The sequence below is a fragment of the Periplaneta americana genome, chromosome 12 (genome assembly GCF_040183065.1).
Source record: "Periplaneta americana isolate PAMFEO1 chromosome 12, P.americana_PAMFEO1_priV1, whole genome shotgun sequence".
NCBI classification, from domain to species: Eukaryota; Metazoa; Arthropoda; class Insecta; order Blattodea; family Blattidae; genus Periplaneta; species Periplaneta americana.
In genome coordinates this window covers 1305108-1331828 of record NC_091128.1, presented here as the reverse complement: position 1 = coordinate 1331828, position 26721 = coordinate 1305108, and the positions used below count along the sequence as shown (strand labels likewise).

Genomic DNA, 26721 nt, shown 5'->3' with positions numbered 1-26721 from the left:
TTGTCCACGTGGAGCGGCGGCGTTGTTACGGCGAAATGTTGAAGATGTATTTCAGACTAGCCTATGAAATGCTACAGAAGATGGAGACGGAAAATGATGAAGAGGAAGGCAAGATGTTATTGGGTGGAGCGGCATTAACAAGTTCAAGACTGCGAATTATACAGACAATGGCGATCGAACTGGTTTACTCGCACAGCGTGAGTGCGTGCGTATATAAGCCCGCCCTGGGATGCGCGCGGCAGTCGCCATGCCTCTGCACTACAGCTGGCTGCTGCTCGTGTGCTGCTGCGCCGTCTCGCAGCGGGACCCCGCGTCCGAGCAGCTCAACACGTACAAGCTGCTGCACGTGAGTACCGTGTTCGCTTCTTTCCTGCGCCATTTTTGTTGAGGAGGTCCCTTTTCCCTCATTTTGCGGCTCCCCTGGTCGAGCGGCCCTTTGGGGAGCGAAAGGGCGGTTAAAGGGTGAAATAGGCACATTTTCAATTTTTACATATTTGAACTTTTTCTATACAGCAGGCTCTTCTTAGTATTAATGCACCCAAGCTTCAATGTAGGCCTGATACTTCGAGTTTTTACTTTTTTTAAATTTTTTACTTTTTTCAAAATGTATCTACTCCCACAGAATATAAGTTACAGACTAGGAAAAAAGTTGTGCACCATCCTTGACAAGCATATATTTTAAAAGAACAATCATAATTTAAATTTCGAATGTACAAGTGACCTGAAAGTCAGCTTAAAAATTAATTTATTTAGTGTCCGAATAATATACTTTTTAATTTTTTTACTTTTTAAATATATCTAATGTAACCAGTTTTTAAACCACACCCTTCAGAGCATGTAGCAAATATTTCAACTTCTTACCATCAAAATTTGTTGCGAGCCTCTAATTTTTAATGTCAATGAATGCAGCAAAAATAAAAGTGTGAAAAAAAAAATGGCTCTAAAATGTCGATTTTCTATCACGATAACCTGTTTGTAATTGTGAAATACAAGTAAAGTATGGATTTTGAGGACGATTATGTTGATAAAATTAGCCAACATGTAAATGAAAGATAAGTGATTTCTTTTCTGCAAAAAATGATTTTTTTTCTCAAAATAACGATAAACGTTTCACCCGTCCCCACCCTTAATGGGTGCCGCGAAGAAATTATTATTATTATTATTATTATTATTATCATCGTACATTTTAAATTTAATGTAATATTGTTTATTTGCATCAATAACAATTTAAGATACATCACAAGTTACTGCACACACTACATTCATTAACAATATACTAATGACCCAAATCTAGTCTATTTAATTCGTTAAATATAAAGCAGATTTCGCACTACAGGGATATGAGTAATCCGAAAAGGGTGAGAAACACCAGAGCAGAATTCTGTTGTCCTACCAATTTAAAAAGAAAACAAATTGTCTTTATTTAATGCAGAATAGCTTTATGTTTAAATATGCATACAACAGTTCCATTATGCATGTGTATGTGTATCTAATGCCTACCCACTTCATTTACGTAATTTGGGTTCCGCATATTATGGATAGATGGCAGGCCTGTGATCCATTTTTCAAGTTGCACACCACTTCGGCGGGTCACGCTGTGCATTAAGTATATCTGTGCAGTTATGTCGTGTACCGGGGTGTCAGTGTAATATAGGAAATGGGTGAGGAAGATGAAGATGAGCAAGGGATAAGGGGAAACCAGATGCCGGCACGTAGCTTACTCCTGTCGAATAGCATCAAGGGAGCCGACAGGCTTAACCTCCTGGTCCGTCGTCCGATGGACGAATCACTATCGCCGACTAGCTACGTTTACACTACCCAGACTTCAAATGCATACAAACAATTGTTCTTCCTCTGACACATCGTCAAGCGAGATGTACTGCTGATAATAGATGTAGGATCTGCTGAAAGGCAGTATTTTCTCTTTCACAAAGTAAAGGTTTTCTTTTGCAATCGCCACAGTTTCAGCTTCTTTACGGTGAAGTGTAAGCAAAACGTCGCCTATTGCTGCTGTGTAACCGAGGCTCAGTGGTTACTGTGTGCGCTTCCCACGTGACCAGATCGCACTTCCGATGTATGCAATGGCAATTTATTTTCAAACACGAAACTGTCTTGTATTAGTCTGTGTTGTCTCATCGTAGCCCTGAGTCGTATTGAAATGTGGAAGTTTACTGTTTGATATTCGCCAGAGGCGATGACAGTCGATTAGAAGCCCAAATTAACGTGTCGTAGGTTGCTCATTGACCCCCCTCACATTACAACAGTCATTTTCAACTGCATGCTCTGTGACGTCATAGCGGCTTCTCTCGTTCTTCGAAGCAATGCAGGTAGACACCGCAACACCTGGCGTTTGCGCAACGCAGTGAGGTCGGTACTACAGAGTGGGGCATAGGAACCAAGTGTTTTTAAAATAATCATAAAACAGTTAGTTTTTGTTTTCAACACATTTTATTCGTAGAACAACGTTTGTGAGAACATACCATTTCAATTATGAGCGGAAAATTACATCTGGCATGTGATGTCCGTCTGTGTTGACGCATTATTTAAGGCGCTGACGAAAATTCACCTCTATTCTTTTCAGGAAATCTCTGTTGATTTGGGTGATGTGTTGACGTACTGTGTCCTTTCATTCATCTAATATTCGGGGCTTATCCTCGTAAACACGTGCCTTTAGGTACTCACATAGAAAAAATGAAGTGGACAGGTCAGGGGACCGAGGGGGCCATGGAACATCACCAAATCTCGAAATGAGACGATTGGAAAACAGGAGGCAAAGAACTGCCATTGACGCTCTGGAGATATGCGCCGTGGCCCCATCTTGCTGAAACCGCCTATCTTGTATGGGTGTAAATGTAAATCGCCATGCAAAATCCGTCTTACCGTACGATTGCTGATTGCAAGAGCAGCTGAATGTCTTCGAGCAGAGCGGCCTGGGCTGCGCAGTATCGCTTATCTGACTGAAAAATTTCTGGAGTACGCACTCTGTGTTGGGGGCCGGGCGATTTATTCTTCAGTATTACGCCTTTTTTTTTTTTTTTTTTTTTAGATTTTTTAACCCAACATAAGATTGTGTCACGCACGGGAACAGAATCATTGCTATTAATATTGAATCTATAGCAAAACTCACGCCGTATCGAGCTCACAGACTCGCCATTTCTAATAAAACAATCATACGCAAACATGCGTCCACTGCTCCATGATGCCGACTGCAGGTGAAATGCTATGAGCCACGGAATGGACTGTCACATGCCGCACGTCTCTCCCTTTCATAATGACCGAGTACAAGCCATTTAAAAACACTTGGTTCCCATGCCCCACCCTGTACATGCTATTATAGTTAATTAATAATTCTGGTATCTTGCTGACACATTTAAGTTCTTGTGGACTTATAGTCCTGGGCTGCTGGCCTAATTAAAAACAGTTGTGTCAAGCAAACCTAAATGCAGTTACTTAGGTACAAAGACACATGCGGAGTAGAACTACATTTTTGTAAATAATTTTATATGTCTTAATTTTTCGGTTGAAGATATAAATGCAAATGCAAGTAATTGCACCAACCCTGAAATTTCTGAAAAATGTTCCAAAACAACTGTTCCTGTTGGAAGTGGAGTTATCAGCTCACAGTTATAGGCAAGAAAAATTAAGGGAAAAATTAAAATGACTTCGACGAAAAAACGGAATTTTCAAAGTAAAGAATCCTCATTGTCATCTGTAGAGAAAACAGTCGTGATTATTCATCAGCTTGCGAGTGGAAATAGCGATCAATTAAAAATCTGAGATGTTTTTAACTAGGCCTAAATATTTAACACATATTGTGAAAATTCAAGTGGATTTAAGGATCCTAGTAAGAAAGAAATGCTAGATCCAAAGAACTCAAGAGTGTGGCTCTAACGCTGTCCTAATGCCTACAAGTGTATCCAATACTGCAATTATTATAGCTTACAACAAGGGGATTGAGACAAATGATAGAAAAATGGCAGTAACCCCCCTGGCCCAAATGAATTCATATTTTCTCGTATAAAGTTGAAAGTAAGTACTTTAAGAGAGAGAGAAATAGTGTGTATTAATATTACACATGAAATTTCATTGAAATCATTTCCTTTTTACTCCATATCGAATGATGAAATAGTAGGATAACATAATATAGGAACTGTACAACAGAAGTGAAGTCTACCTCTTGTATGAGCTAGAAGGCCTACATATTTGTAAATGCTTCATAAAAGAATGGGAATTTAAAATGTATCATCATCATCATCATCATCATATTTTCTATTGTTATCTATAGTAAATCCAATTCTGTATTTCATTATTTATTTTCTATTTAGCCTCCCTATTTTTGCAATCGGAATTTGTGTCTTGTTTTACTATTATGCATAATAGACATCAACCTCATGAATTTAACAGGGGAAGTTCGATTTTAAAATTATATTAATTTAATATTATTAAAAAAAATTTGCGTAACACTTTCTTGACAGCGAAACAGATTTCGCTTCACTTACTCGGTTTCAGCATGGCGGCCAGGGCTGAGTCTTGGCTTCATAATGATCAGAGGAACCGACGTCTACTTTCCTTTCTGCATATTACTTACTCTCTGCACTGCTATACATCCATTCAACCAGAGTTAGTCGCTTTGAACTGTATCTCCGACGTCATATCTGGAAATGTCTGTATTAAATAAAATTCATACTGGCAAATCTGTGAAACGTTAAGATATTCAAAATACGAGTATTTTTTATAATTTATCATCAAGAGCGCACATCACAAGCAGTAGCCAGCATCAGGTCATTATGACAAGGGCACAGGCATCTTCCTTCTTTCTTGTACAAATACGTACAATAGCAATAGGTGTGGTTCAAAATCTGTAAGCCTCCTTTCCAACAGAAAAACAGGGCATAACTTATGCATACTTTCAGAAATGTCTGGAAGAGTAGAGAGAGTAACAGACTGCAGTTTTAAAGAAGGTCGGTTCGCTTAACTTAATAAAAATTATGGACACTCATAATGAATTTGGAACAAATTTCAACTAATCTATTAAGATAAGATGTTTATTAGCCTTAAGAATTACAATGAATTCATGACATCGTCAGGATAAGTAATAATAGTATTTGTTAAAACATAAGATATCAGATACTATTTAATTTGAATTATGAGAGAGAAAAATATACTAATAGGCCTACACACAAGGTACTACGTAGTAGTAAACTCATCGCAGTCACACACCGACGACTGCGAGCGGGGTACACTACAAGGCCGCCTGCGCTTCCAGAGATCGACCTTGTTCATTTTCGATGCGCATCCAATTATTTTTATTGGGTTATTTTACGACGCTGTATCAACATCTAGGTTATTTAGCGTCTGAATAAAATGAAGGTGATAATGCCGGTAAAATGAGTCCGGGGTCCAGCACCGAAAGTTACCCAGCATTTGCTCGTATTGGGTTGAGGGAAGACATCGGAAAAAAACCTCAACCAGGTAACTTGCCCCGACCGGGATTCGAACCCGGGCCACCTGGTTTCGCGGCCAGACGCGCTGACCGTTACTCCACAGGTGTGGACGGATTCAATGATTATAACGATGATGATGGTGATAATAATAATAATAATAATAATAATAATAATAATAATAATTTGTCCGGCAGGAGTTCTTTTACATGCAGTAAATTTACTGACATGACCCTGTCGCATTTAAGCACACTTAAATGCCATTGACCTGGGTCGGGATCGAACCCGCAACCTCGAGCACAGAAGGCCAGCGCTGTACCGACTACGCTACCCAGGTCGACTGAAAGTTGGAATTTTAGGATTGAAAGATTGTAAGAATGAGAAAGGGTGACCCGGAGGTACTTTTCTATTGTGTCGTTCATTGTTAGGAAGGAGTTGTTGTTATCCGTCTGGGAATATAAACGGTACAGGATGTTAAGAAAAACAATAAACAGTTACAAAAAACTTGAAAATAGGCACTAATGTAGAAATAGGAATTTTAGGCACTATAAAACCCTCTTTATTTACACCTACTGTATATATCCATGAAAAATATAAATATTAAAACTCTAACCTGTATATATCAAGAAAAAAAATGGGTTTTTGTCTAAATTCCGCTCTTTATTGATTAGTATTGATGTGGCCAATCTGCAGTAGTCTTAGAAAAGTTATAGAACGCCAAATGGGGCAAAGAAAAAGAAATTACCTGAGATAATAATATTCATTGTGGCTTAGGAAAATGCAGCAATGATTTCCTAAAATGCCGCAGATTAATTAAAATAATGCGAACCGAACCAAAATCCGATCAAATTAACTAGAATACAGCAGGCAGGCCTACTTAATCTGAACTAATGTGCCCTTTAGTAGGCCCAGAGTGTGAAGAACTTCAGAAATATTATAAGAAATTAATACAAGTTTACAGTACAACACACGTACTGTACAATCCGAACAGACAGAGCTGGAGTGATCTCTACCAGGGCCTGATGTTTGGAGGAAAAGAGGGGTGCCACACAGCGAGGAAGAAACCTGTGAGAAATATATTTCTGTAGAAATGTGTTTTATGAAAACTTCCCTCATTCATAAAAATTTTAGAACATATTTATATAATTTAAATAACGCTTAGCTAGTATATGTTGTATGTTCGATAATAAATTTATAGGACATCAGAACACTATTACAGCATTTAAGGCAGTTTGAATTATATAGAGCCATAGTTACATTCCTTTATATCATTTTGATTATCACTTATATTTTATTGAATTTCTTATAAACTTAGATCGAAGGGAAAAGTTAAAAAAAAAAAAAAAAAAAACTTATTTTAGAGAACTACCTGCCCTTTCCTTAACTCTTAACAAAACATCAATGGTATTTCCTGCTACATTATGATAACCTTCATTCTGAAACACCGAATACGTTTGCTTTCATGCTAACAGAAGATAGTTGCATGGAATTTATTTACGGTGAAGATTCTTAACAAGTTTAATAAGCGTGCAATGGTAACCATGGAAGCATGAAGTACTCTAAGTGTAAATGATTGCATTGCGTCACTATATGCACTTTAATTACGCCTTCCATTTTCTTCCTTACTGCTAGTTCAGATCAGCAAAAGAAAAAACAAGAAATATAACAAAAGCAAATGTTTGGAGAAAGAAAGCAATTGAAGTCCTAAGTGCTTATTTTTCAAATGTCATTTATTCAATATAAGGGAGGAATGTTCATTTGAGAATATCGTCCTCAATTGTCTTTGTCGTAGCCCAACTGTAAGTGACTCATTCGTGTTGTAGGTATCTCAACGTGTGTTTTTCATCAATATCTCAGAAAGTTGTTTTTGGCACTTAGCACATTTAGAATGCTCATTTAATTCATAGTGTTCTGCCCAAGGGCAGGTCTTTCACTGCAAATCCAGATTGGATAATGATGGGTTTGCAGTGAAAGATCCGCCTCTGGAATGAAAACTATGAATGAAGGAATAATAAAATTACATCGGCGGAAAATTATGCTTGTGTATTCTAGTAACATAATTTTTCAACTTTTAGGTTAGAAAAAGAAAAACTTTAAATAAAGATTCTGTGGGGACCTCTTCCACTTTCAAAATTTCTTAGGACCAATTATGTAAGGGTAAATAGTTTTGTATTGTGTTCAAACCTCAAATTTATTAAAGAAATAACTGACTCTGTGGCTGTATAGTCACACATAAATTGTTATGTTTTGCTAAGAGAGTGAAGCTAGTTGGGTAAAAACAAAGGCGTGTGATTTAAATTACCTAACTGAAATAAATGAAAAAAAAAAACACGATGATTCTATGGTTAATAAGAATTCAACACTGAATCTATCAAAACTTGAAAAAAGGAGTATCAGGGAAGAACTGGACACTGCGTTCAGGAGGAATACTGAAATACGTCATGACGTGGCGAGAAAATAATCGAGTTCAACGAGAGTGATCAACAAAGGAAGGGAGAAAAGTAGATTTTCACCACAGGCATTCAACAATAACACCAGGGGCGGCTTTCAAAGGGGAGCTGCGGAGCTGCAGCACCCCCAGAAATTTTGGTTCTTGTCTCGTTTTTTTGTTGTGAAATACGTTTATTATACAGTCTCTATTTAGCGGCTGGAATTTTTAAAAAATTTTCGCTCTCATTGACATGCACGCAATCGTTAGTGAAGTCACTTCCTCCCCTGGTGCTGCCAGAGCGAAACCAGAGAGAAGGACTATAGGGTGAAGCCACTTCCTCCCCTGGAGCTGCCAGTCTCGTCTCGGAAGCTTTGCGCGTTAGTTTTACCCCTCACCCTGCTAGCTCCTTGCCGTGAATCCAGAGTTTCCAGGCGCTGCAAAATTTGCAGCAGTTTGTCAGTAGCGCGCAGTTTTAAATACATTTTCTTTAACGTTGTGAGTATAACAAGTGCAACAATGTTTAATTCTGTACAATATTTACAGTCTATTCAGTTCAGTACCTTAACAATTCAGGAGAAATGTGAAATTAAGTGCCCATCAGTTGAATCTCATAATGGAAAGAGCCGCTAAACAAAATAGCCTACAAAGCTCGCATATTTTTTGCTAATGTATCCAGTATCCCTGCTTTCTTCTCTCAATTTCCACACAGTCTGTATTAAATTAATGTGTTTGAAAGTCAATTCCATCAGCTGGGGCAACAAGATGGAGCTTTAAATAAGAACAATAAATGTTGTTCATGAGAAGAAGAAGCCATTGCTAGAATGTTTTCAAACCATAATGGAATCTGAAACATCTAACAACATCACAATAAATGAGGCAAGCGCCCTGGTGCGTACTCTTGAAGATCCTGAATTCAATTTCTGGCTCAGTTTTTTTTTTTTTCCATTTATTGATGTATCATTTAATCTGAAAGTTAGAATTTATAAAACAGTTATATTACCGGTTCTTCTATACGGCTGTGAAACTTGGACTCTCACTCTGAGAGAGGAACATAGGTTAAGGGTGTTTGAGAATAAGGTGCTTAGGAAAATATTTGGGGCTAAGCGGGATGAAGTTACAGGAGAATGGAGAAAGTTACACAACACAGAACTGCACGCATTGTATTCTTCACCTGACATAATTAGGAACTTGAAATCCAGACGTTTGAGATGGGCAGGGCATGTAGCACGTATGGGCGAATCCAGAAATGCATATAGAGTGTTAGTTGGGAGACTGGAGGGAAAAAGACCTTTAGGGAGGCCGAGACGTAGATGGGAGGATAATATTAAAATGGATTTGAGGGAGGTGGGGAATGATGATAGAGACTGGCTTAATCTTGCACAGGATAGGGACCGATGGCGGGCTTATGTGAGGGCGGCAATGAACCTCCGGGTTCTTTAAAAGCCATTTGTAAGTAAGAAAATAGTAATTGTAGTAGTAGTAGTAGTAGTAGTAGTAGTAGTAGTAGTAGTAGTAGTAGTAGTAGTAGTAGTAGTAGTAGTAGTAGTAGTAGTAGTAGTAGTAGTAGTAGTAGTAGTAATAATAACAATAATAATAGTAAGATTAACAATAGTAGTAATAATGATACTACTACTACTACTAATAATAATAATAATAATAATAATAATAATAATAATAATAGATCTACTCTCTTAAAAAAAGTCTATATAAGACGCCTTATTCTTCTTACAGTTCAATATTTGTTCAAATTTTTGCTATTTCAGACTGGAAAGGCCAACATTTTGACTGGATACGGCGTGCCTGTGTACCACAAGGAGTCGAGCTTGACCGTTGGACCTCGCGGCCCAATGCTGCTGCAAGACGTGGAGTTCCTGGACGAGCTGGCTCACTTCGATCGAGAGCGAATCCCGGAGAGAGTGGTGCACGCCAAGGGCGCTGGTCAGTTGACCAAACAGCTTGCTACTGCACGAGACTGCTGGCAGACAATTCATTTGTGACTTTCAAAGGCTACAAAAATATAAAATGAAAGAAGATCGCACATAGTTAATACATAAACAAATCGTTTCTTTCAAATGACTGGATAATCCTTATTTATTTTTCTAGTAATTTTCCTTCCTCCCATTTCCTTACTAAAATTCAGATTTTATTTTACAATTCATATAAATGACAATAGTACAAAAACAAAAAGAATGAGCTTTGAATTTATTAGTTATTACGTTTCTTAAATATCAAACTAGCGTTTTTCTCTTTAAGTTTAAATATAGCCTATGTATTTGTTCTCATAGCGAGTCGCTAGATGGCATTGGCGACGCTGTCGCTAACCACATGCGTATTATTTATTAATCATTACTTTCCACTATTGCAGTAGCAAGCTATTTGGTTTGACTTATGACATTTTGTGCTCTAGGTTAACATTCCTCATGTTACTTTATTGTTCCTGTCATTATGTAATGCGTGAATAATTTTTCGTTTAAAATTATCGTAATGCGATCTACGGTTTAAAATATGAAACTGCGAGACACGACATAAAATGCACGTCTCGTACTTCGTTATATTATTATTATTATTATTATTATTATTATTATTATTATTATTATTATTTGTTACTGACAATTTGGTTCCAAAATATTCTGGAAACGAGCATCAATCTGAATGTTAAATATCAAAACACAGTCTACATATTTGCAGCACGTGATACAGATGATTGAATCACCACTAAGTACGGGTTAAGTAGAAAGTGCAATTGGTAAATAAGACTTGATTACCTCCAACACAATAAACATATTGCAGGAAAAACATTCTTCGTGGAGTACCCAACTCTTTTTTGGTTTCTAGTTTGTAAAGATAAGACTTTTGAGGGAACTAAACGATTCTGGCTTCCCCATGTTGTACTACTTTAACATTATCGGCACCAAACCTCTGAAGCATGTAAAAATATAAAATATCCTCAACGAAAGCACATGGGCCTTGAATACGCTTTCTATCACTTAATATTCAAATTATGGATGTTAGTTAATAGAAAGCACGTTCGCATGAAATGTCCAAAAATATTTCCAAACGAATGTATAAAAGTGTTGGCTCATAACACTGGTCAACTGTGATGTTAATGTTTAATTCGTGCCGTGCTATGTATATTTATCCGCGGATTCAAAAAATGAAGTTAGAAACTTTCGCATTGTTTACTATGTTTCTTCTTTTCCATACTTATTGTCGTATTCTGTCCTCATCATGTTATTAGCAAAAAGCTAGTAACTGTCTGTAAAAAGTAACACGAAACAACTATAACGATATTGGCATGCTAAGGACGTGAGACAAAGTCACTAGAACACTCAAACGACTTACCATACACAAAGAACAACCGAGCGAAATCAATTCACAATAAGACAAACTCTGTCGCTTAAAACCATCCTCTCTATATATATATGCCTTGGGCGAGTTCTACGAATCTCAAGCCTCACGAAACATTGTAAGTATTTAAGAGTTTTACATTAGGAAGCAATCTACCGCTGTGGAATAAGGGTTAGCATGTTTGACTGTGAAAGGAACGGGCCCGGGTTCAAATCCTGATTTGGAGATGTTACCTGGTTGAGTTTTCCCTCAACCCAATAAGAGCAAATGCTGGGCGTTGGCCCCTGGACTAATTTCGCTGGCATGATCATCTTCACCTCATTCAGACGATAGCTTACCTTAGCAATTGAGAAAGCGTCTTAAAATAACTAACTAATATAAACATTACTTACTTACTTATTGGCTTTTAAGGAACCCAGAGGTTCATTGCCGCCCTCACATAAGCCCGCCATCGGTCCCTATCCTGAGCAAGATTAATCCATTCTCTATCATCATATCCCACCTCCCTCAAATCCATTTTAATATTATCTTCCCATCTACGTCTCGGCCTCCCCAAAGGTCTTTTTCCCGCCGGCCTCCCAACTAACACTCTATATGCATTTCTGGATTCGCCCATACGTGCTACGTGCCCTGCCCATCTCAAGCGTCTGGATTTAATGTTCCTAATTATGTCAGGTGAAGAATACAATGCGTGCAGTTCTGTGTTGTGTAACTTTCTCCATTCTCCTGTAACTTCATCCCTCGTAGCCCCAAATATTTTCCTAAGAACCTTATTCTCAAACACCCTTAATCTCTGTTCCTCTCTCAAAGTGAGAGTCCAAGCTTCACAACCATAGAGAACAACCGGTAATATAACCTATAAACATTAGAAATACGAACAAAAGAAAGTGGTAAAGAAGTTACTTCACTCATAAATTAAATAATTTTGGGACTTTGGAGAAATATTTAAAAATTAAGTTTCCCTTTTATGTATTGGACCTCCAGAGATCTGGTTTACAATGTTGCAGGTGCTTTCGGATACTTCGAGGTGACCAACGACATCACCAGGCACACCAAGTCCACTGTGTTCGAGACTATTGGAAAGAGGACACCGGTTGCAGTGCGATTTTCAACTGTCGGAGGAGAGAGCGGTTCTGCTGACACAGTGAGGTACAGCATCAAATAGCTTGTAGGAACTTAAAAATTTAAACGACTCACAGTTACCTTTAAAAAAGAAAGGAGACGGATGGAGTACAACATAGGCTATAGTCGGTATTATACTTGATCACCTGCTTAAATTTAATGATTAGGTTCTCTTCATTACTGACAACAGTTCCTTGAATACACGCATGTTACAGATATCAAGATAATTTGTAACCGTTGGGTTGGCCAATTTAGGAAGGGAACAGCGTTAACAAACTGATTAAGACGGCATATTTCATATCGCGATTATAGTATAACATAATACATTCCGGAAATATAGTTATTAAAATAGGATTAGTCTGAAGAAGATATTTAGTTTTATTTAGCCTTGCACTACGAAGAGACCACATCGTGAAGAAATTGTGTACTCACCATGCCGTACAGTACACTAGGCTCTATAAAGCAGCGGTGACCATAACTCGAACGGCAATGATTATAACGAGAAACAGTCTATGAAGTAAAGGGACGGGGGAGAGGTGCATGACATGAAAACTACAACCAGTGATGGTTCGTGCACTAACATTGAGTTCTTCATCAACCCGCTAATAAAAATAGCAAGCTATGCTGTAGCAGTAATGTCACTACTGTCATCAAGAGCCAGTAATAAATATCATTTTCTTGCTTTTTTTTTTTTTCAATATTCCCCATGAACACAATAAAAAATCTCCTGAATTCTCTTCTGGATATTTAGTCGAGAAATGCGCAGTTTTTCAAAATTAATTAAAAACTTTCATTGGACAAATTATTTCAGCCACCTTGATCATTACGCTTTTATAAAACTCTCCTCCGTTGAAAGGCTTAAGAGAACGAGCTATTTCGTTCCCACTAGATAGCTGGCTTCCTTACATTTATTTATATCATCTTTCTCTTCATGACGACGATTTAAGGCTGATTTCAGTTCTTGGAGTTTAATAGCTAGTTTCATTACTACACTGGCACGTAATATTCAATCAGTTCCTCTATATTATTATTATTATTATTATTATTATTATTATTATTATTATTATTATTATTATTATTATTATTATTATTAAATCAATAATTAGTAAATAACTGATAAGTCTTCAAAAGATTAAAATAATTAAAATGGAGATATAGAGTAGTCTAGTAATTATTTTATGATTCAAGGGAAGATGTAGGCCTATATATTCAGGCACGTATATAAAAATTATGGTAACAGTTGCTAATAATAATAATAATAATAATAATAATAATAATAATAATAATAATAATATACTTGTAATGCCCTGTAATGTCGCTTCTATATAGGCCTAATACTACTAATTGAACCGTTGAGCAAAGCAACATATTACAGTTTCTCCGACAGAACAGCGAATAAATTCCTCTTCCCATTCTGTGCTAAATCTTCTGTTCCTGCTAGAGATAGAGGTTTATAGAGCGACAAGGTACCGACACTGCTTACCTTTAGTGCGTGAACGACAGAGAGCAATGTACAGAAAACTCCCCTTACCAGTATGAACGTCTTTGACTACACGATGTAATCACAATACCCAGTTTGGTCACCGCTGCTATAAGGACTAGGTATAACTTAATGGTTCTTACAACTGGCAGACGAGGACGCTATTTGCCGCACCGCTAAATATCATGTCGTAGCTCGTATGATAATCAATCGCGCTGTAATTTTTAGGATTCATAGATAAATATCTAAGGAAAGCAAAGAAAAATTTCGAAATCGATATCTTATTTTGTGGAAAGTGAGGAAAAAATAGTAACGTCGAAGTTATCCGTTCAAAATAAACTTTGACACCCTCAAAAGTTGATAAGCGACAGAAGTTTTCACTTTTCACTTTAGATGGGATCAAGGAAAGAGAAATGTTTAGAAAGAATGAGAATTACTTTCAAAAGTGGCTGCTACTCAGAATCTTTACTGGTTTCCGAGTTTCGGCGAATTAAACAAAGGATCGTTTTCACCTGACGAACTTCCGTATGCACAGTGATTTAACTTTTGTCTGAAGACAGATCGCTGGCACCTATACAACACAAGAAAGGGAAACAATTCATTGATGTATAATCTACCACATTTTCTTCGGCTATCAAGGGATCGCAGAAACAGTTTCTTTCACATCCAGTCAGTTTTATTTTCTAAGGAAAGAAAATCGTCTGAGTTCTGGCTGATATGTAAGATTACATATTATCAGGCAGTACATCTCACTTCACGATATGTGTCAGAGGAAGAACAATTGTTTGTATGCATCTGAAGTCTGATTAGGGCAATAAGTAGTTTGTCAGCGATGTATGCAATGGAGGGGGAAAAGAACTGGCCACCCTATCCCATTATCTCCTGGTCTAGTTGCCTCACAAGTGGTGCCTTCTTGGTATCACTTGTTAGGTTCAGACCTTGTCTTCGGACAGTTCACTAAACAACAACAAGGAGAGAAAAAATGCTTGGTTAGGTTATGACTAGGCTTGTAATGTTGACCGCAATATGGTACGTAGGCTAGTACGAGGACATTGACTTGATTCTGCGAATAACAAGGTGCACATAAACAAATCTGGACAGCTCTAAAAGTAAATATACGCTACATAGCATTACGATGATATATTTTTATATACCTTTCGTTATGTGCAGAAGAATTATCATAGAATTATTCATGGGTTTGAGTTTCTTCCTTTCTTTTCTTGTGCTACGTCTCTGTATATAATATCGCTTGTCACCTCGTATGTTTGTATTATATAATTTACTTGTAATGTTCCCATCATTCACTTCAAAACACTCACCAAATTCCACTACAAAAATATGCGCTTGAGAACCTTTAATCTTCGGCATTGGTATTCAACAGGTACACTGTTTACGCATGCTACGGTAGTGACTGGCGAACGGATAGTCAACTTGAAACACCGTCCTCAACATTACAAGCCTAGTTATGACAGAAGTTGCACTATGAAGTTTAGCAGTGGTGGTGGTGGTGGTGGTGGTGGTGGTGGTGGTGGTGGTGGTGGTGGTGGTGGTGGTGGTGGTGGTGGTGGTGGTGGACTTGTTTAACAGCTTGTTAAATAGTGATTATTTTACCTTAGAAGCTTCATAGAACAGATAACAATGCTAACGAATAATAATAAATGAAAGTGCTGATTCCAACAATAAATTCTGCCCACAGAGATCCCCGAGGCTTCGCCATTAAGTTCTATACAGACGACGGCATCTGGGACCTGGTGGGCAACAACACGCCAATCTTCTTCGTTCGGGACCCCATGATGTTCCCTCTGTTCATCCACACGCAGAAGAGGAACCCCATGACTCATCTCAAGGTGACTTGCTTACAGCGTATTCCGAATCTCACCGGACCGGCGGGCATCAGTGACGTCACGCTGCAGCGGAATAGGAACAAAACTGCTGGAAGGTTCAATGGCTATCATGGCGGCTGTACAAGTTGTTATTGTGCTACGCTAGCAAGATTTTGCGAAATTTCCATACTATCTTCTCGCTCAAAGAAAAGAGAGCACAAACAATTTATTTCTTGAACCGGTAGTAATATCTGGTCCGTTGACATGTTCGCTCATAAGCCATTAACATATTTTTTACGTTGTGCACATTACAAACAATACAGCAGAACACACCGCCATGATACAACAGTGCACGATGTCATTCGTCTGCTAAAATACTGAAATATTTTCAACAATTAAAAACAGTTTTTATATAAATGCAAATTTCCGTGCGTAGGATGCCGACATGTTCTGGGACTTCATCACACTTCGGCCTGAGACCACGCACCAAGTGCTGTTCCTTTTCTCCGATCGGGGCATCCCGGACGGCTTCCGACACATGAACGGATATGGCTCGCATACATTCAAGATGGTCAACGCCAACAATGATGCTGTTTATGTCAAATTCCACTACAAGGTATATATAATCATAGGAATTATGTGGCTTCAATATTTGGAATTGTTCAGACTTACAGGTTTTATGGAAACATTCTTACCGTAGATTTCACTCAGAGACAAAAATCTAGAAGTATTAGATTAGAACAAAATGGAAGTGATGCTTCACGGGTTACATACAAGTTAGTTTTTAAACAAAACCAGTTTATTGTGTTTATGACATTAGTGCAGTATTTGCACGTCTGTAGGAGAAAGTAGACATGCCCGCCTTATTTTAAAGGATGATGTCATGACAGTATGAGGATGAAATAGAAAGATTTTATGAAGATATATTTTCCTGGACTAGTCGTAACAAGAGATGACGCACCTGAGGGACTTCAATAAGATACCAGAGTCTTCACTTTAAAAATATATTATTATGATGTACCAAAAGTACTTAAAAAAGTTTTACAATTTTGCTTTTAATTTTATAATATGGAGGACAAAATACATTATGTACTAAATGTATATTTAAATAGCTTTTGTTCTCATTAATTTACAAAATAAATACAAATTATTATAATTTTACAGCAAATATTTAAGGTATTTCAGAAACAACACTTGTCCACAAACTTTGGGGTAACCTGACGCTCTCAAAAACAATTAATGTTACAGTACTTTGAGTTTTTATTTTTGCAGTTTTCTTAAAACTTGTAACTAAGTACATGCGTGGTTTCTCAAACAATTATTATGCTTGCATTGTAAGCTCCAAATTATTTCAAAATTACGAAACTTTTAGTTATTTTATGTATTGGATCTTGCGTCAAGATGACCTGCCTCAATCATAAATTTTAAATGTTATTAATTGTATTCCTTTCCTGTCACCGAAATTGTCTCTTATTGTGAAAACTCTTTGTGATATTCACGTTACAATTAATGTAAAATGAATTTTATTTATGCATTAGTTCTTTTCAATTCGTTGTATTTTAAAGAGTGAAAAAAAAAAAAAAAACCTTCACAAGTCGGAGATATGATTAACACCAAACAACCGCTGAGAAGTTATTATGCTCCGGCGAAATTTGTCTAACGTCTGTCAGTGAATCCTCACGACTCAGTGGTACGGTATGTTATGTATTTCGATCCATACCGGATTTTGTCTGTGCCTACAACATGTTTACTACTCATTAAAAAATCGTTATAGCTCGCGCAAGAAACGATTACCGAAAAGCAATGGTGTCGTTGCTGTCTGTTTTGACGTGTGTATGTAGGCACGCCGAGGGGGGGGAGAGGTGCGGGCCGATGGAAGTACTGTCTCTTCCAAGAAGATGAACAAATGAGGACATCGCTGTGGAAATAAAGAACGTAGCAAGAGAAAAATTCGAAGCTAATTAAACGCGCAACATATGTTCACGAATGAAATAATAATACCCTGCAATACAAGACATGTATTCACATGCAATGGAACAAACTAAAGTCGTAATGTAACTATCACAACGCAAGACTGATTCTATCGATGTCGTTTCTCTTCCGACTGTACTCTTGAATATCATTCAAGTTATCTCGTGACCTTTCCTGTCGCCCGCTCTTTCTTATCGCAATGTTTGATTCGCATTCCTTCCGTCGGTAAGCCGTAGTTGCGGGACCTATAACAATACTACTGTGCTGCTATTTTATTTTATTTTTACGTGTTAATGAATCCCTGATCTTTGTTTACTAACAACTATGACTCATTAATATGCAAATAAAAAATAAATTAAGCTTCTGTGTTACATAAACCGACAATCTCCACACAACTCATTTTGTCAGTACTGTTATATCTTGTCAACAATCATGACTCTGAAACCACATAGCATACATCGGGGACGAATCAAGAGTAATGATTTGGCTCCTGAAACTGAATTGACCTCCACGTTTATCTGCCAGTTATTGTTGTATGGATCAGTTACAATCACTAATAGCACTTTTTGTCTAGACAGATCAAGGAATCAAGAATCTGTATGCAAACGAAGCAGCAAACCTCACAGCCACAGACCCCGACTACGGCATCCGAGATTTATTCAACGCGATCGCCGTGGGCGAATTCCCTACTTGGACCTTCTACATTCAAGTCATGACTTTTGAGGAGGCCGAGAGATTTCGTTGGAATCCATTTGACGTCACTAAGGTCAGTAAATTCTTGTCACCATGTTTTTAGTAAGAAGCTCCAGTTTCCTGCTTTAATCAGACTAGTTGTATTGATGCATACCAGAATTACGCTTTATTCCAAAGTATCGAACAGATCCACATAGAAGTGTAGATCTTGCATCATCTCAATGAAGTTTCTCTTCTCACATATTTGTTGCAGTTTTATATTAATATTTAGATTCATAGTAATTAAAATTTAAAACTTTATCTAAAATCTTTTCATCTATTACAGTCTTAATTCTTATAGAATCCTTTCCTCTAAAACTAAAACTTTGGATATTTTCATATTGTATTCAGATCATCATCATCATCATCATCATCATCATCATCATCATCATCATCATCTCCTTCACGTGTCAGACCTAGTGGATCCATTACGGTCTCACGCCAGCGTTTTCGTGGTCTTCCCAATTTTGTATTCAGGGCATAATAAAAATGTAATTTATATACAGCTCTCTGCAGGCATCCTCCGAATTGGCCATTATCACCTGATCATCAGCAAAAGGAGGCTATTAAGTTCCGTTTATATAGACTGTAATTTATGTTTAAGTTTCATCTGCCATCTTTTTATGACAAAACGTAACGCATCTTTATCACTTTTATTTAGATCTTTTAATATTTTGAAGACTTAGTCTTTATGTCCATATATGTAGATCGTGCTGTAGATTTGATATATATTTTTCGATTGTTCTCCGTTTATCTTCCTAGTTTCTCTTTTAACAATTCCACTTTTCCTGTTATTTTTGCACCTAGTGTTAAGGTTTGTTTCTTTTCTTTTATGTATTGAGCTAGTTCTTCGTTCCAAATTCTCAATCCTCTACTTCTATATCGTTTTCTTCCTTTATCAAGGGTTTCTGTATCGGTTTTCATATAATATATAGATTCTCATTATATATTAATATAATAATACTCATAAGTATATCGTTTCTTGGCCTACTATTATGTTTAAAATGTAAATAGTCCAAAATGTCATAGTTTATTTTATACATAAATTGAGTAGCTTAATATCAAAGACGGACATCTGACCTCAATCGAAATTTAGATAGCTGTGGTTTTTTATACAACTTTTCATGCTCTTTCCAGTTATAGTGAAACCATATGCAAACTCTAACGCTACATTTATAAAATAAATTGTGTTAAATATTACAAAGAACACTGTGAATTAAAAAATTGCCTCTAGATCAAAACTATGGAGACGACAGATATCCGTCTTTGATACTAAGCTACTCAATTGTTTAAGAGCATAGTTTTTATTTTCTATGAAACATGAATAGTAGTAGGCCTGCGAAAAGGAGCGGCCACGGAAGGAAAAACTCGAGCTGTTAGGTGAGTGAAAACTATTTCTGGTCTCAGCTAGAATAAGATCAAATCTGTTTATACTATTTTTGTTCTAAAAATAAGCGGTTTTGACATTTTTAAAATGGAAGGGTACCCGCTATTGTATTTGGTACCTGGGCCCCAAATTTAATGTGGGGGAGGCTGAGTGTAATCTGTGCGAAACAAATTCTTTAGTGCAACAAAACAATCATTACCACGCTGCGCATCACAGAAACCTTCAGAAGTTACCGTGTCACATTTCGAGCTTGTAAATTATAGCAATTCGCCGAACACAGAGTAGCGTGCAATTTACGAGCGGGTCCGGTTCAAATCCTGGTTGAGACAAGTTACCTGGTTGGGGTCCCCCCCCCCTCAACCAATAATTTGAAGCAGAATTGCTGGGCAACTTTCGACGTTGGACTTCGGACTTATTTCGCCATCATTAATTCACATATCATCCATACCGTAGCCCGGGCTAAATTCACGGTGCGGCGTGCTGTACTTGTACAAGAGCGCGGCCGTTCGGCTACCCAATCATTCACAGGATAGGAGTGGTAAGCACAATAGGCCTCAGACTGCAGTGCAGGCCTTCAGGTTCCTCCTCCCGTACCGGTACCAATAACAATGAATAATAATTGTCATACTGTATAATAATATATTTTCCTTACTTCGCTTTCCGTTCTCACTTACTTTTTTCTCTCTTTCTAATTCTGTATTTTATTCTCTTATATGTTGCTTTGTTTAGGTATGGCCGCAAGCCGAGTACCCGCTGATCCCTGTTGGAAAGCTGGTTCTGAACCGCAACCCTTCAAACTATTTCGCAGAAGTGGAACAAATTGGATTTAGTCCAGCGAATATGATCCCAGGAATTGAACCCAGCCCTGATAAAATGCTACAGGTAAATGGAATATCACACTTATTAATTAATAAATCCAGATATAGACAGGAACTTCGTCTGTGTAAAACTCTTGCTTCAATTAAGAGGAAATATAACTATCATTACCGTAGCAGCTTCAATAGACTACGCTGTATAATATAGCTACTGTATTACAGTATATACTATACTGTATATTATAATATATACTATATAGACCTACTATAATATATACTAGCTATATACTATTTACTATAAGGAGCAGATAAATAAGTTTTGAAGTTTTAATGGTTATCACGATTGGTTTAAACATGCACTAAAACCAGGCGTAAGTGCAAGTTTGAACCAATAAATTGCTGAGATTTGCGATAGATTAATTAGTTTAGGAAATTGTATATTTATTATGTATAACTACTTTTTGTATATAGATCATTTTCTTAAGTTATTAAGTTTGTACGTTTGTGAACTAATATCAATAAATCTATCTAAATACCATTTACTATACTAATTACACTGTACTATATACTATTTACTATACTATACTATATTACATTATACCATATTGCACTGTACTATATTTCACTATACTATATACTATTTACTATACTATACTATATTACATTGTACTATATTTCACTGTACTATATACTATTTACTATACTATACTATATTACATTATACCATATTCCACTGTACTATATTTCACTATACTATATTACACTATACTATATACTATTTACTATACATACTACACTACAGAAAGTACTATTGGGTTACTTAAAATTGGTTAGCAAGATTAAAAAATAATAATTTCCTATAATTTGGTAATAGTAAAGACATAGTCGTATTTATGTTCCTTAATGCATGGCTGATAAATACATTTTTGATATTCAGTATCTATGAAACAAAAGTTTTACTGAAAATAAAAATTACAATAGAGTGATAATTTATTTGGAACACAATACAATATTTAAAAATAATTTATAGTCTTGTATGAAGAGGTAAAGAAAGTGTTAGTACTGAGAGTGTGTCTAAATACATTGAATGAAATTATAGTCAAAGTATATCTACAATCATTGAAAAAGTAACGTTTCAATATTATGTTTCCAGGCATAGAATGGAATGGTAGTGCAGATTATATAGTCATGGTACCGTAGTCTATATAGTCATACTGTGTCTACAACCGTTCAATATGTACTTACAGTACGAGTATGCTGCAAATATTAAAATGAAATAATGAATAATATAATTACGCTAATTGTTTCAATAAAATATGTTTGAAAAACCTGCATTTATAATCAATTTCTTTCAAACATGATTCATTATTATAACTTTGTTAGAATGTACTGTAAGATTATTTTACAGCAACTACTGAAAATTGCAATTCTGTTACTATAGGGTCGGTTGTTCACATATTCAGACACCCAACGTCATCGCCTTGGAGCCAATTATCTTCAGATTCCAGTAAACTGTCCATTCAGAACACACGTCACCAATTACCAGCGGGACGGACCCCACACTATCCATCACCAGGGTGGAGCACCCAACTACTACCCCAATAGCTTTGGGGGTCCGAAGAACACAGGGGGCCCTGATCGGCCATCTTTCTCGCTGTCTGGAGACGTGGCCAGGTAAGAGGACCTCGTGCGGGTTCAGTCTCAATGTTCACTCTTACAATGGATCCAAATATGAACAGATCAATTGTATCCTTCCGCCAAAATCCAGATCCGTACACACCAGAACAATAAGTTGCACTGCTTCTCTGTGAGAACAATGTCTTGTGGTGACTGGCACGTGGTTAATGTTCTGCATTTAGGCCCATGTGCGCTTTACATGCGACCCGTGGCCTGGGCGGGATTCGCAATCCAACCCCTAATTTTCAGATCTTACCGAATGGAACTATTATAATAAAAAATAAAAGAATGCAGATGAAAATAATGTAATCCTAAAAATATATTAATTTCTTCTTTCTCTTGTTATTTCTTTGTTATGAACATGGAAGGTAGCGACGTTCACAAACCACCTCTGCTGTCTAACTTAACTGCGATCGATGCTTTCCACCCCGTCTTCACTTTGTGTGTAGCGGCTAGTATTTATATTGCGTCATGAATTTGTGACTTTTGCGATGCCTGCTCTATACTTCACCATTTTATTATTATTATTATTATTATTATTATTATTATTATTATTATTATTGCCTCATATTTCTATACATTGTAAATGTCTCACTCATTTTATTATCCACTTTTCTTTCTTTCTACAAATCTGTCTCATTCCTATTGACTGTTTCCACTGTATTACGATTATCTCTTTCAATTTTATGTGTACTTCGTTTGGTGTATTTGTGATGTTCTTTGTATCGTAGTTTTACTCCTGGTTGAGTGTTGGAGAAGGCCCAATGGTCTTAACTCTCCCAGGTTAAGTAAAATCATTATATAGCACTTCTATATTTGCCTCGATTTTTGTACATACTTCTTCCATCAATATTGCATGATGTTGCATTCCCTATGCAATGGTTAAATGTTATGTTTTATTTAACGACGCTCGCAACTGCAGAGGTTATATCAACGTCGCCGGATGTGCCGGAATTTTGTTCCGCAGGAGTTCTTTTACATGCCAGTAAATTTACTGACATGAGCCTGTCGAATTTAAGCACACTTAAATGCCATCGACCTGGTCCGGGATCGAACCCGCAACCTTGGGCATAGAAGGCCAGCGCTATACCAACTCGCCAGCCAGGTCGACTATGCAATGGATCTAATGTTCACATCTACGTCACCAGGCGTCAGTCTTATCACTTCTCCCTGTTGAAGGTAGTTGGTGCTGATCGCAGCTCCTCATCCTATTATTCACCCATGCTTGTTCTTCCTTCTAGCTCTGTAACTTCCTACACTGTTCGAACCTCGGAGCTCCATGCTTTCCGACAGGCTCTACTGAACATTATCATTCAGTTCAGTTGACATAATCGTAATGCCTTGTAATAACAGGATACAAGCTTCCACATATAAACAGGAATGCCATGATATTTTCATTATAGTTTAGTAAAGCAGATTTGCCAACACATCAAGCTGCTACTGTACCGTGTCATGAAGGACAATCAAGAGCTTCCTATGATCCTTATACTTTATTTATCTTTTTTTCCAGAACAATCTAGACTAATATGCTTCTGAAATCAACAGTAAAAGCAGAATATGAATAATATATGTGCTTTGTTTTAGATACAATTCTTCAGATGATGATAACTTCAGCCAACCTGCTCTCTTCTGGAAAACCGTTTTAAAACCCGATGAAAAGGAAAGGCTGGTGTCCAATATTGTGAATCATTTGAAGAATGCTGCGGATTTCATACAGGTAACTGCAGAACAATATAGAGGGTGCAAACCTAGTTTTACTCATTTACACGGATAGAAAGAAGTTGGTAATCGTGAAACTAGTCACTAGACCACAGAACTTTAGAAAAAAAACATAAAATTTGAATTTATTTCGTTTAATACTACACGGATAGAAAGACCTCAAGAGTAATTAAGTAATTACTGATTTTATTTCTCACACAATTCTTATATGTTTGCAAATTATACTAATTTTTTCAGAGAGAAATTTTGAAATTTGATAGTGAATCAGGGAAAATAAAGATGTTAATAGCTGTTGTTCTTGTCCAATGGTGATGCGATTCAATTGGCTTGCACCATTTTTTCTCTTGCTACCCAGTATAATCCTGCTATTTTATGATTAATTGCTTCAGAAAGATGTCAATATATCAAATTAAATATTAAAAATGAAAGTATTCATGCATATTGCACATATTATACATTTATGATATGATGTGATGTGGTGATATATGATCTGGTGTGATGTAATGTGCGGATATGTGACGTGATGTGATATGATATAATATGACGTGGCATACGATACGATACGTCAAAAAACGACTATCGTGCTATCAAAAAGGAGTGCGTTATATGGCAGTAAAAATTTGTAGTAGCCTCCCTATGTCTACAAACAATCACACTCAAAGCATAAGATTATTTAAGGCCAAATTAAAGAAGTGTCTAATTTCTCACGCCTTCTATTCATAAGACGTTACGTCCATTTTAGGTTTCCCCTTCAAAATTTTCTAGAACTCCTTCAGTGGAGCAGCGTAACCCGGAGTGAGACTAGTGGCCAACAGGCTTGGAGCTCACATATTTAGTTTCTTACAGCCCCCAACCCCTTGCAAGGACGCGTTTGCGTACCTTTTAAATTTGTCCTCCCAATTCTCCTCTTTCGATTTTTCGATTTTTTTGTTTTCGCCTTATACAGTATTCTGTAGGTGAATTTATGACATTAAACAACACTGCATGAATATTTGTATTTTATTAAATATCGATATTAACCCTTTGTGTTGCATTAGTGTATTGTGAAACTCTTCTGTATATTTTTGAACTAGACTGTGACTATAATTAAGACTTTGTAGTACTACTAAGATTTTTTTTACATGTACCATATTCTAGCTGTGAAGCGATTTCGAAATACCATGGCATATAAGTAAATACGGTACCTTGTATTGTCAACATGTTATTTCACATTACTGTATTCTATTGCAACTCTTCTGGTATTCTAAATTATTAAATTAGCTCTAAACTGAAATTTTATTTCTCGATCATCACTAATATGTTATCTCTCACTTCCTATCAAACTCCTTTAACGTTCATTTCTGTATTTTATTCTCAATACACCCGTATAGAGTCCATCTCAACTCGCACTGCGTTTTTCTTATAAATGTTCATTTATGCAAAGCGAAGTTTGCTCATTACGATGTGAAAAGCAAGGTTGGCAAAGATTCGCTTTTAATTTTTCAATATGCCAAATCAATATAAACGTGCAAGCGGTGTACATTTATTACTACTGTAGAACATCAATATTACAACTTCGCTCTGGCATTCATTGTTGTTGCTGTCCTGCCAGTCGGTGCTTTTATTTCTTAGCCTATACAGATAATGAAAATGGCAATAGCTGAAGGAAGCGAAAAACACGGTCTATTACTCATCCTGAAAGACGTGATTCTTGTACTGTAGATGGCCAACATCTTCATTTCAGAAGCGAGGTAAAAATTACTCAACTGTTTATTGCCATTTCTGATCGGCACAGGGATTATTTATTTAGGATATAGGTTATTCCGCGTCGAAATTATACACGGTCGACAAATAGTCAACCATTTTTTCTGAAGTCTTGTATCAGGAACAGGATTCGTTTACATTCCGAAAATTTACAACACGGCCATTTCACTCCTGAAATAAGCTATACTAAGGATTTTATCGTCCTTCAAAATCCACGGATTTCGACAATAACGATATTATTTCAGCCTATAGGGAACATTAATTAAAATATATCGCAGCAGAATCTCAAATCTATTCTATAACTCAAATTGTGTGGAAAAAAGTTTGTAGATGATTGAGTTACGCTAGTCAGCTGGAATATGGAGATGGAGCATTACAGTGATTAAATGACTGTTGAAAGGAGGTTCGGGCTAAACTGAAAGGAAAACGCAGGTAAGTCAAATTGTAAGTTAGTTCTGATAGAGTCGTGCTATGTTTGTTGCAGGTCCGAGCGGTGCACATGTTCAGTCGGGTGGACAGCGAACTGGGCATCAGGCTGGCTGCAGGCCTGGGGAAACACGTCAATGTACCTTAAAGTGAAGTGAACTGAATGACGTCCGCGATATATGAAGCATTGTACCGGGGGGGGGGGGGGGAATCCCATAGAGTACTTACATCATAGCACATTTTACTGTATGTTAAAATGGAAATATTTGTACTAGTTGATTTCTGGAAAGAGAAAAAGTCATGTGATACAGATCAACACCAGAAGAACGGTAATAAATTCAAGTGATTCGTTACTTAATTCGAAAAGAATGTAATGAATTACAGTGTTTTATTTTAGAATGGGCGAAGATAGAACAAAAAAATCCCCATCTAAATCACATCGTTACTCTAGAAGACTTTGTACAATGTGCTTGGAAAGTATAATAATACAGGGTGTTTCTTAACATGCGCGAACCATTCACTGATGGACAGCAGACCTACAAACAACGCAACAGGCACATATAAGCATTTATCCAAGTTACAGTCATGTTCGTAAGTCAGTAATTT

General features: G+C 36.9%; 1 protein-coding gene across 1 annotated transcript; it reads left to right on the top strand.

The window, feature by feature from the left end:
• The first annotated feature begins 188 nt into the window (after positions 1-188).
• LOC138710113 (catalase-like) lies at positions 189-26484 on the top strand. The gene is made up of 10 exons (XM_069840748.1): positions 189-346; positions 9636-9810; positions 12228-12369; positions 15519-15669; positions 16082-16261; positions 18191-18382; positions 20465-20617; positions 21992-22224; positions 23812-23944; positions 26174-26484. Exons 1-10 carry the CDS (start codon positions 230-232, stop codon positions 26261-26263), a joined length of 1566 nt encoding a protein of 521 aa, XP_069696849.1. The 5' UTR covers positions 189-229; the 3' UTR covers positions 26264-26484.
• The last annotated feature ends 237 nt before the right edge of the window (positions 26485-26721 follow it).

Excerpts from the sequence above, each read along its gene's own strand:
- LOC138710113 (XM_069840748.1), top strand. The coding sequence starts at position 230 with ATGCGCGCGGCAGTCGCCATGCCTCTGCACTACAGCTGGCTGCTGCTC. Across the intron at positions 347-9,635 it reads ACACGTACAAGCTGCTGCAC|ACTGGAAAGGCCAACATTTT; the intron begins GTGAGTACCGTG and ends TTGCTATTTCAG. Across the intron at positions 23,945-26,173 it reads ATGCTGCGGATTTCATACAG|GTCCGAGCGGTGCACATGTT; the intron begins GTAACTGCAGAA and ends TGTTTGTTGCAG.